The sequence below is a fragment of the Anopheles gambiae genome, chromosome 3 (genome assembly GCF_943734735.2).
Source record: "Anopheles gambiae chromosome 3, idAnoGambNW_F1_1, whole genome shotgun sequence".
NCBI classification, from domain to species: domain Eukaryota; kingdom Metazoa; phylum Arthropoda; class Insecta; order Diptera; family Culicidae; genus Anopheles; species Anopheles gambiae.
The window spans coordinates 18,002,064-18,013,253 of record NC_064602.1 but is presented as its reverse complement, the minus strand read 5'-3'; the positions used below and the strand labels follow the sequence as shown (position 1 = coordinate 18,013,253).

At 46.4% G+C, this 11,190-nt stretch overlaps 1 protein-coding gene across 7 annotated transcripts in view; it reads right to left on the bottom strand.

Annotated features, from left to right (window-relative positions):
* The window catches only part of LOC1275671 (uncharacterized), a 29,839-nt gene that overhangs the window by 4,783 nt on the left and 13,866 nt on the right, over positions 1-11,190 (bottom strand). For 3 of the 7 annotated variants that reach the window (XM_061662298.1, XM_061662300.1, XM_061662295.1), the window contains exons 2-11: positions 7,838-8,081; positions 7,281-7,773; positions 5,924-7,131; positions 4,488-4,656; positions 4,082-4,403; positions 3,532-3,603; positions 1,767-2,050; positions 1,469-1,597; positions 1,071-1,124; positions 867-998 (exon numbers count right to left, since the gene is read on the bottom strand). In XM_061662298.1, coding sequence (XP_061518282.1) covers positions 867-998; positions 1,071-1,124; positions 1,469-1,597; positions 1,767-2,050; positions 3,532-3,603; positions 4,082-4,403; positions 4,488-4,656; positions 5,924-7,131; positions 7,281-7,773; positions 7,838-8,081 — 3,107 coding nt within the window. The remainder of the gene's footprint in view (positions 1-866; positions 999-1,070; positions 1,125-1,468; positions 1,598-1,766; positions 2,051-3,531; positions 3,604-4,081; positions 4,404-4,487; positions 4,657-5,923; positions 7,132-7,280; positions 7,774-7,837; positions 8,082-11,190) is intronic. The other 4 variants (XM_061662302.1, XM_061662301.1, XM_061662297.1 and 1 more) reach the window with 3 other exon arrangements.

Genomic DNA, 11,190 nt, shown 5'->3' with positions numbered 1-11,190 from the left:
CTTCACTGTAGATCTCTTCTTCAGAAATTCAAACACATCACATCAGACTACTTCCCCGAGCAGGACGACTTGTTGGTGCCTGCGGTGACTCGACATTCCATCAAGCCCAAACGATCTCGTTCATGGGTACAGTTTTGAGTAGATCATTCAAAATGCGGTTTATCTCCAATGTAAATTTCGAGATCTTCGGCATCTGGGACGGCCGCCAAGCACAACAACAGTCGCAATCGTCACTAGTTTCAACACAAGCCTAAATGCTAAATTGATCAATCATCATCGATGGGGTGGATCAGGGAAGGGTGGAAGAGGATCGAACTTGGTACGGAAGATCAGAGATCGAAATAAAGAAAAAAAAGGGGGCAAAGGAATCGTCTCTTGCAACATGCCGAAATGTCTCAGTCAAGACCTAACCACGAGCAAGATGAAGAACGAAAATGCACACTCCCGGAAGGACGTGCGCTTGGTTACTGTGTGTAAGTTTTGAGAATTGGTTGAGAAGAGCATGGCGGGGTTCTTTGCAATTTAATGATCAAACAACACCGAATAGAAAGATGGGTCTGGGAGGTGTTTGTTTTGTTTATAGAGAAAAAAGAGGCCACACCAAGTTAATGAAGTTGAATTAAAGAAAAAAAAACAGTTATGTCAGATTAAAGTTCCGTGGAGATGGGATTATTCCTATTGAAGATGGCTATGCAGTGTGTGTCGTGCGCGTGTGATCCCTTGATGTAGACCGGAACCGGGCACGAGATTGGACCATTTTGGAGTTTGGCAGGGACACACACACACACACTTGCGTTCCAAAGCCTCATATTTTACTCAGTATATGAAATAGTAGTAAAAGTATCGCAAGAACTGGTATCACTTACCTGGTGCGTCCGTCATTGCCTGGAGCATCTTGAACGAGCGGCTCGGGATGGAACCGCCGGTGTACTTCTTTGGTTCCTCCACCTTCTGTTCGCTCGGCGGCACGTACTGCTGCGATTGTTGCGTATCTCCATCTGTAGAAATTCATTGCAAGTGAGATAGTGTTACAAGAGAGACACATATGCTGTTGTTTCAGTTAATCTTACCTGAATCGCTATAGTTTGCTTTGTTGAACATCTGTTGCGCACGATTTCCAGAGCCTGCAGACAAACGGATTTCAATTAGCATGGATACCAAATAACACGAGCAGATGAGTAAATAAGAGTAAATAAAATAGCGTAATTTAAATTTAAAACTCCAATAACCAATAAAATATTTACAAAATATAAATAAAAAGGAATAACAATAAAATATCTACAAACATAAACCTACAATAAACGGTAAACAAAACAAAAAAGGAAACACAGAAAACTAAACAACATAAACCAGCTCTACTTAAGCGCACTTGCACAAAAGCTAAACAAAACATTCGCCAATGCGCATCAAATAAACTACAATGTACAAACAAACAAACAAAAACAAGGAGGACACATCTCATCCGTACCGTTGTTGCTTTGGTTCGCAGCCTGACCACTGTCGGTCATGTTCTGCAGATACCTGAACGCTTTGGACGGTATGGCGGCACCGCGATAGCGTGGATCTTCTTCGTTATGGAGATACACCTCTCCGTCGACTGGTGGAGAGAGGTAGAGCGAGCAAGACACAGGAAAGTGCAACACACAGCCATACACGACACGACGAAATCATAAATGAAAGTACACGAAATGTTATAACATCGCCACAACGTGGTGGTTAGCATCGACGGCACCGCGGGACGCGTGTGCTCCCGCAGCTGTACTTACCTTGATTTTTTACTCTATTCATCAACGCTTTATCTTCGTAGCTGAGCTGTAATCGACGCAGCTGTCCTTCGGCTGCATCTTGCTGTTGAGCGGTCGAGCGACTGTACTGCTGCTTGGCACCGTCGGCTTGATCGCTCTGATTATTAGACTGTTCCTTGGCATTCTTTTCGGCCTCGGCTTCGTCCAGCGTGTCCGTGATTTGCTGCAGCACCCGGAACGAACGCGACTGGTTCGGTGCATTGTTGCCATTCCATGACTGAGCGTTGCTGCTGCTTCGAGGATCGCTGGAAGGAGAGCAAAGAGTGATGGTGTTAGAGACGAACACATTTAAAAATAGTATGTAAAATGAACGATAAGCAAACGTAATTGAAGTAATTTGTCAGGCGCAAACGAGTGATAGTATAACGCAAAAACAGAAATATAATGAACAAAACCGTTTCAACATTGATTGTGAAAAACGAGAGCAAAACAAACAACTAAGAACGTTTAACGACGATTAATGTGTTCTTAAAGCCTTCAGGGATTATCTCCTAGACAAGGAATACAATTGACATACTATTTTAATTTTCTGTCTTGAACTTTATGAACTACAAATTAAGACATCACGTCACAACGAGCCTGGTTAATGGACCTAGTTGTATCACTTATGGAACGAATCCTTACAATTAGTCTTCTGATATTAGAATACGATGATCATGACTCCTCTACATCGTTTAATATGACATCTATTGTGATTCAAAACTGTTCAAAGAACCACAAATATTAAAAAACTGAAAAATGTGCATTATTGGACTTATCATTTGTAATGATTCTCCGATGACACATAAAGAATATTCTCAAAATAATCACAAAGACCTACATCGAAACAATCGTCGATTGTAAACAGCTCAGTACGGAGACGAAGTGTCTGGTCAAATTAAAATCATTAAATAACCGACGAAACAGTAAAAACAAAACACATAATGCACATTTACATATAAATAAAACACTTCCCCACGGGCGAGAGGTTAGGTAACAGGTTTAATGGCGTCTATTTCCCATCCTTTCTGAGTAACCACCATGTGCCGTCATTTGATATGGTTGGCGGGGTTTTCCGTCATTTTTCATCTGTATTTCCCAGTGGTTTTAGCGCTGCCTTCAATTATATAATGGTTGAGCAGCTGGGAGACAACATTGACTGTGAGATGTTATTACGATGAGGGTCAGACGAATGAAATTGGTCAAATAAATAAGGACTCAATGTGATTACACCGTTTTTTTAATCCTGCTTTTGTGATAAACAGTGAAAAGCCTTGTATTAGTCCAAGGACTAAGGCCAAACGTAACACATTCAATGTAACAATTCCTCCATGCCAACTGGAACTGTTTGAGCCATGCTTCTTAGCGCATGCAACAAGTAAATCCGAAATATTACAAAACACACAACAGGAAACACAATCGAGCGAAAACAAAAATGGAACAATGTTTAAAACGAAAACAATAAACCAAACCAGCATAGCAAAGATGAAGGGGGAAACAGTTTTGCAGAACTGTGAAAAAGGTGTGTTTTTTTTCTGCAAAACGGATTTAGAAACAAGTAACGATGTTTCACACTCGCTTTGCAAAACGTTTGCGCCGCGTATGCAGCCGGTGCCGCAGCCGCTGCCACACCGTCACGTAAAATTGCGAAAATTGCAAACACACACGCTTTATGACGGCCAACATTGGCGGGCGCGCTTCTTTGCCATGCATTCGAATCACGCTGGTGCGTGCCGTGCTCCTGTACCTGAGTCTATTTTTAAGAAAGCGAAGCTTAGCCTCTAGCGGGATATCGTGAATGACGTAGCTACGATCGCCACTGCATTGCACCATTGAGCAGCATCACGCCCGAACAGCACGCGGAGGGGAAGAGGGGGAGAGCGGAGGGCGGTTTTTGGTAGACGAAGGGCAGCACTCGGATTAGGGGTCGTTTTATTGAGAGGTTTTTGGTGGTGGTGGTGGTGGTTGTTGTGGTCGTTGTTGTTGCGCATTTGCCGGTGCAGTGAGCAGAAGTTTATGCGTACGGCATACGGTAGGTTACAAAATCATACGCAAATACACACGCAAGAAATAATCACATTTTGGGGAATAGAAATTTGCACACGCCGTAGAAAAAAACAAAAGGAATAGAAAGACAAAGAAGAAGAGGAATCAAAAGACTTATTTTAGTAGTAGAAGAGAGCGAGAGAGATAGAGAGTAATTTGCATAAAACACGCTTGCCGTTGGTTATTTAGAATTTGCCAGTATGTTCCCTGCAACACGACCGCTACTAGGAGGAAGTGTACCGGCTAATTACCTTTGAATGATGGCCGGCGTGTTAGACAGTGGTCCCCGGACAGTGGTATGGTCGCTACCGCTCTCCACCTTGATCGGTACGATGCGCACATTTGTCACCTGCTGGCCCTGCTGGGTCGGTGTGGACTGCTGCATGCGCTGCTGCTGGGCCTGCGGATGCATCGGATGATGCATCGGTGGCGTTTGTGGTGGCGCATAGTGCTGATGGTGCTGGTAGTGCGGATGAGGCTGCCCGGTCGGCGTCGGCGGGTAGCTGATGTTGTTGTAGCCTTGGTTCACGAAATGGTTCGGATTGGTAAACATGGCGGTTGGTGTTGTGAATCCTGCGTGAAAATCGGAATCAAAAGGGGTCGAGTTAGCGTACGAGTAGGAGAGCGAGAAGGCGAATCAATCGTCACTGTCGTTACCACTGTGCGGGGTCGCAAATCCGACCGCGATCGGGGACTGCATGCTGCTCTGCGCGCTGGCCGGACCGTACTGAGCGCTGGGGCTGTAGTAGGGCGGCGGTGCAAACGTCGGAGCAGTGACGGGCGCCTGTACCGGAGACTTTTCGATCTGTATCGGTATGATACGTTCCTGCGGGGAAGAAGAACAATGAAGGTTCATAGAATAAATCGTGTTCTAGAAGTACTTTGTAGGAAAGTTTTAGTGATGTAATGGTAATTTGGTAGACTTCTTGAAGACCAAATGTAATTCGAATCATATCTAGATCATCCTTCAGATGCTGACTTACATCTAATAGAAGATGCTGCCACTGAGAGCTATACAGTTTTACTCAATTTAACGTAATACAGACACACACATAGTTATATATTCATCCAGTCGAAATTTAACTTCTTCTTCTATTTGGCATAAACGTACTAGGGGGTCATGTAAGTGTATACAGGCTTTCGAGCCTGTATGCATTACCAAAAAGCCGAAGAGTCGATTCTTGCTACGGGATTAAGTCGTGCGGGTTGACGACTGTACAATGGGACCGAAAAAATTTAGCTATGCATGACGGAGTCGGAGCTGTCTGGAGTCGGAGTTGTATAGATTCCGATTCCAGTCGACTCAGTTGAACTCCGATTCCGACCGACGCCGACTCTGGATGACTCCAACTCCGATTCTAACTTCGACCTCGGACAACTTCGGACAGCTCCGGGTAATGGAGTTCGGTCCTACATTCTGGAGTCGGTTCCGAAATCGTTGGAGTCGGATCGGAATTGAGTACGGATTTTTGCCAATTGTACCCATCACTACCCTTATTGCGTCTATCTCTCCAGGTTTCCGATTTGCGGAATATTCTTGTTCAAAACAGGAATACAGGGTTTTACATGAGTTCTCATAGCTGTGGGACACGTTATTGACTCCTTCTTACATGAAATGAACTTAATGAAATGGAAATTGTACTATGCAGCACACTTGTTGGACAAATCCAATAGGAATTTCCAAGAAGCCTGTTAATGCAGGGTGCCATTGAGTTCAATTTCCATCATATGTCATATGATATATGACATATATCATAAGTTCACTTCCCATAAGAAAGAGTCAAGGAAGTGTCCCACAACCATGAATCAGGTTGAATTGGGAGGTTTAAACAAAGATTCAATTTATTACTAAGTCTTAGCCAGTTCTTTTAGCAAGTGGTATTGCCCACTCTTTCATTGACTCCATAAAACTGGTATTTGGGTAGATATTCCCATGCAGTATGTAAGGATAGACAAGACTAAAATTTATCCAAAATCCTTGAAAGGGGTCCAATATGATCAAATCGTATGTTTCGGACGGCTCTTGTGCATATTGTAACTCTTTCCTTAACAGCTTTATTGCAATTTTCCCTAAATTGAATATCTTCACCTACCTTTTGCGTTCCTGCCGGCGACTGAGTGGAGTAAACGGGTTGTGCCTGCGCGTACACTGGTGCTTGCTGTGGATAGCCACGGTTCACGGGCATGGTAACCGTGCTGGACACGGTACCCGCTGCTGGGAGGCCCCCGGTGGCCCGACCCGCTTGCTGCTGCTGCTGCTGGCTTCCGTACTGCTGCTGCTGCTGCGCCGACGCCGTACCAGTCTGCTGGTGCTGGACCGGGTTGGACACATCGGCCGCCGGTGCTGCCGAGCGGTTGCTGTTCGGTGTGAGCGGTTGCGACGGTACGGCCTGCCTAGCCGACACCGCGGTCGGTGCTGTGACGATAGAATCAACCGGTTTACTAGTGGCGGCGACACTCTCCTTCGCGACACTGGGCGCTCGCGGCGACCCGGATGCAGATGAGGCCGGTGGTTTCGATGACTGCTCCTGTTCGACCGACTGTTCCGGTGACTGTGTGGCGTTCGTGTTGGTGGTCGAGTCCTGCTCGTCCTTGTGCACCCATTCGGGCTGCTCCTTGAGGCTATTGTGCCGGGACGACATCCATGGCGGACTCGCTTGGGTTAAGAGACTTTGCTTACTATTGGCAAATACCTCGTGTATGGGCGGTATGTACAGCGAGCCAAGGGCCTGTGCCGCCGGCCGCTGCGTGCTAGTCGGTTTGGCCGATGATGGGGACTGATTAGGGGAGCCGGGGGATGAGGCGGATGACACGGATGGGGACACACCGGACGACTGAGCTGTGTCTTTGTGTGACGATGATGAGGATGATGCATGTGGTGGTGGTGGCGGCGGTGGAGGCGCAGCTGCGGCCTTGACGCCTGCCGTCTGTTCCTTGCCAGCGCTGCCGCCCCCCGGCTGGTGTAGTGGTGTTGGTGTGGTACTGCCACTGTACTGATTACTCGTGGACACAGGCGAAAGGGATGGTTTGGGGCGAACGGGTGGTGGTGGTGGTGGTGGCGAGTCTTTGGTGGCGGGCGGATGGGCGGACACTTTGGTCGGGGTGATCGGTGGTGGAAGGTTGGCCGGCACCGGACTCTGCCCGTACACGGGCGGCGTTTTGATCGACGATGAGCCGCGCGACCCGCTCTCGTGCGGTACAGTTAGATTGGATGGGCTGGGTGAGCGGTGGTGGTGCTGTGCCAATGGGTGGTCCCCGCGGACCGTGAGCTCGTCGGTGCGATTGAATGTGTTTTTAGCAACTGGAATGATAGCGATTGTACAAAATGGCGCAACCAAAGAATGGTGCAGCAAAAAACAAACCGGTTAGTAACAAAAACACTCAAAGTGATGCTTTCTACTTGGAGAAGGAAAAGTTAAAGATCATGAGCGAGGATCGCGTGCCGTTTACCTTCGTCGTCCAGATCTCGGTTGGTGTAGCTGTAGCTGGGCGGAACGGGCCGTGGAATCTGTTGCGGCCGCTCGTCCTGCTGCTTCTCCCGCCGGTACTCCTCGATCCAGAAGTCATTCTTCGGCTGCGGTCGTGGCGCTTTGCGCAACGCGGCCATCGGGTTCGGGGGGATCTTAATTTCCGGCCGCATGCCCATCGGCGGCGGCTCGAAGCTCTGTGGTCGGGGGGATTTGCGAGCGTCCGAGCTGCTGGCGGTGGGCTGGGCCGGACCGGGCGGCGGTGGTGGTGGCGGGATCGATCGATTGCCACCGTTCGATGGCAGTACGCGGCCCGCGGTTGGCGGTGGCGGTGGCGGTGGTGCCGGTGGTCCTGTAGGAAATACCTGGAACGGCATACCCATGGCCGCCGCACCGAGCGTTGCCGCCGGTGAGACGGAGCTGGTGTTGCCGTTGCTGCTGCTAGTGCCATTGCTGCTGTAGCTGGAGCCATTGTTCTGTGGGAAGGCGGACGCGTTACATGATTATTCTGCAGACATTCCGCAGACGACCATCCATTACCTGTGCCAATGGCGACACTTTGGGCTGACCGGTGACACCTTCCGAGTTGGCGTTGCGCGATATCCGCTTCGCCATGCGGGGCGATTTGATCTGGGACAGATCGATGCCGCCCGGTGTGTAGGTGAACGGCTGCTTGTCCCGCCGCATCATCGCATTCTGTACGCAGGCCGGCGGTTCCGCCGGCAGCTGTGCCTGTATCCGGCGGGCCGAGTTGCCGATCGTCGACTGCGGGGGTCCACCGTAGCTGTTTCAATGAAAAAAAAATAAAAAGATAAAGAAAACAGTAGAAAATAATGTTTTAAAAAATGGCAAGCACACGCATTTGAAAAAAGGGAAGATGAGATCAACATAAACAGCGGTTCGTTTATTTATACGCCGCATGTGCGCGCTGTGCCACAAACGCATAAACCAACACAGCAACGCGAAAACGCCTCCTGGCATCGCGGCGTTCGATCTGTTTTCGGGCAGTGTGGTTTTTTGAAAATTCTCAGAAAATGAATGGAAAAACAGACACTTTGCATTGACCCATTTAGCACGGCCAGGAGGGTTTTCTGTTGGCCAGAAATTTAAGGATGAAAAATGGAAAATCAACCATTCGTGTTGGTCAGCGCTGGTGGAACAGGGAGCTATTTATAAATCTAACAAAGACGAGCGACGAGTTGTGTGGAAATTGCGGTGTGTGTGAGTCGTTTTGGAGTCACTTGTCATTAGAAATAGAGCTCTGTTGATTAATACACAGTGAAGTCTCTGTTTTGTACAGTATCTTCAACAAGTATTGCATCATTCTACATACAGTTTTGTCGCTTTTGTTGATTAATTCAATTACTAACCACACATTTTTCGAAAGCCTGTATAGGTCAGCGTGTCCGCGTAGGACGTTACGCCAAATAGTAGAAGAAGATACAGAAATCGCATGATAACCACAGGAACTTTTCGGAAATGAATTAAGAACTAAAATAAGGGTACTTATTTTGATGTAATCTAAAGCAAATAATATTTGAAGCGCCAAACCAAACGCTATTTCGTTTAGAATCCCTAGAGAGATCTTCGTATCAAATCGACTCGATATCGAACCTCAATAGCTAAGAATATCTCTCCAAGCTACAGATTCATTCGAGACTCTCCTTAAAGAGCCTTCACTGTGTTGAATAATTAACGTTAAAATCTAACAACACATACAAAATCAATTTAAAATTACCCTAATTTATGTTCATTCAAATCTGGACCCCAAACCATCTGGTGTACATTAAAATTTGACCCAATTTTCATGCTTTCAGACCACACAGTAACAGTGTTCTACCGCCCGTTTTCGTACGGCCCTGCTGCTGTTTTGTGGTAGGCGTAAAGTTTAGTCGCTCCCTCAAATCGACCCGCTGACATGTTTTTTCTGGTGTTGTTGAAGATTGCATTAATTTTTGTCACCCAGGATTTGAACAGATCTCCGTTTGGGACAAAAAACCAACAAAAAAACCCTCCGCCACGATCATCCATCATAGCCAGTTGCAAAGCACCCACGGCCCGTCTTTCGCCCGGGTGCGGATCGGCGTTACCTTGTAGCTATCATCGACTCGATCGCAACAATTAGGTTAAGTGGTTCCGCGATGCGCGTGCGGTGCGTGACCGAACAGAAATATCGGTCATCGGTGTTGCGTACATCATCATCGGTGCGAAAACGAACAAAAAAAAACATCCGACATTTGCACGTCCATCTGGGATTTTGGGTGTCGGGCGGGCGAGGATGGTTTACGTTTTTGTGTTTTACGCAAAGGAACACAAACCTACTCAAATGTCCTCTCGACCAGAATGTTGGTAGGTCATTCTGACACTGTATGACACTGCATCGCTGTCAACTTGCCGCCGGATCTTCCTTCTGAGCGGAACCTGCCTGACACTAGCGGAACACCACTCAACACGTGCTAGGAGAGGGCGCCTTTCCTACTCAAATTACTGAACCGACATTCACACCGGGGCGCCATTAGTCTGCCGCTCGGGATGAAAGCAACACAAAAATAGCCATTTTCTTGTAGTGCAATTTTGCGCCTGACCCGATCAACCATTTCCGAGTTGCTTCAGGAACCGATTGGGTCGGCCGCTCGAGTGCATCTGCGTATGGTGCGATAATTTTGGTTTCTAATTATGCATTTTTTTTGTTTGTTTCTTGTCACTTTAGCACGTCACACCACCTCCCGACGTCAGGAAATGTTAGGAAAACTCGGAAGAAGCGTGACAAAAGTAGGATAGGCTTTTATCGTTGGTAGCTTCGCGACGGTATGTCTCGGCACCTTGTGAACGCGACAAGGGTAATGCAGCGCGGATCACATGCCCCGTTTGAACTGGTTCGTAATTTATGATGCACTAAAACGTGGCGAAAAGTATTCGCTTAACGTGGGGAAGATCTTCCTGATTGCATCTCTGCCCCTCGACGGGAAGTGTCCCGTTGTCGTGGAGCGGGGGAGAATTTATCGCATCATGCTAAAATTAAGCTAACGATTGTTTTGTTCCGAGTTGTCTTTTTATTTATTTTTTGCGTACTCTACGTATTATACGTTAATGCATTTCACTTTGTTGAATGAAATTGCATTGGAGACTTGGGAGAATCAAGTTAGCATGTCCCAGCGGGATCGAGTATAATTGGGTTAATTGGCTTTCGCTCTTGAAACAGCGAAATTACTTAGCTTTATTGAAACCACAAGTACCGATGGAGTGTTGGCGAGATAAAAAGTGGGCGCCATTTGTCATTAAGCCTTTTTATTAGGACAGTAATTTGCATGGAGTGTTAAATGATCTCATAAAAATGCACTTTGCGGTTTTAATGTTAAGTTTAATAGTGTAAAAATAAGAAATGTAAAATGACATGATTAGAAAACGCCACCGAAGGAACTACGATTCAATTTTAAAACAATTCGTTGTGCTTGTTGTTGTTGATCCTGATATGCAAGTAATTCAATTATTATAGGTCACGTAAAGCTGAACTTTTAAGCGTGTTTGTTATGTATTGTAAGGTGTAAAAAGAATAAATGTTAAGTAATACCCAATGGTGTACCGTAATGTATAGCAAACTGAAGCTTTTTCAGTAAATTTACATTCGAATCACGTCATTTCTTCAGACACTAGTGTACAATAGTTTGAAAATAGCTATCTCGTTAATTCTAAATGTTTCATTTGACTTGTTGCTTGTTGTAACATTACGTATCGATTGATGCTTTATACTTCAGATGTCAGTGACTAACTTTGCAAAAAATCGCTATTTTATCACCATCTAGGTCCTTAGTCATCTCTAAATATTGCTCTGTTGGAATAGGCATCATGTGGCTTTTCTTGGTATCGACTTGTTCTTTGGAGTGTTTATCGTA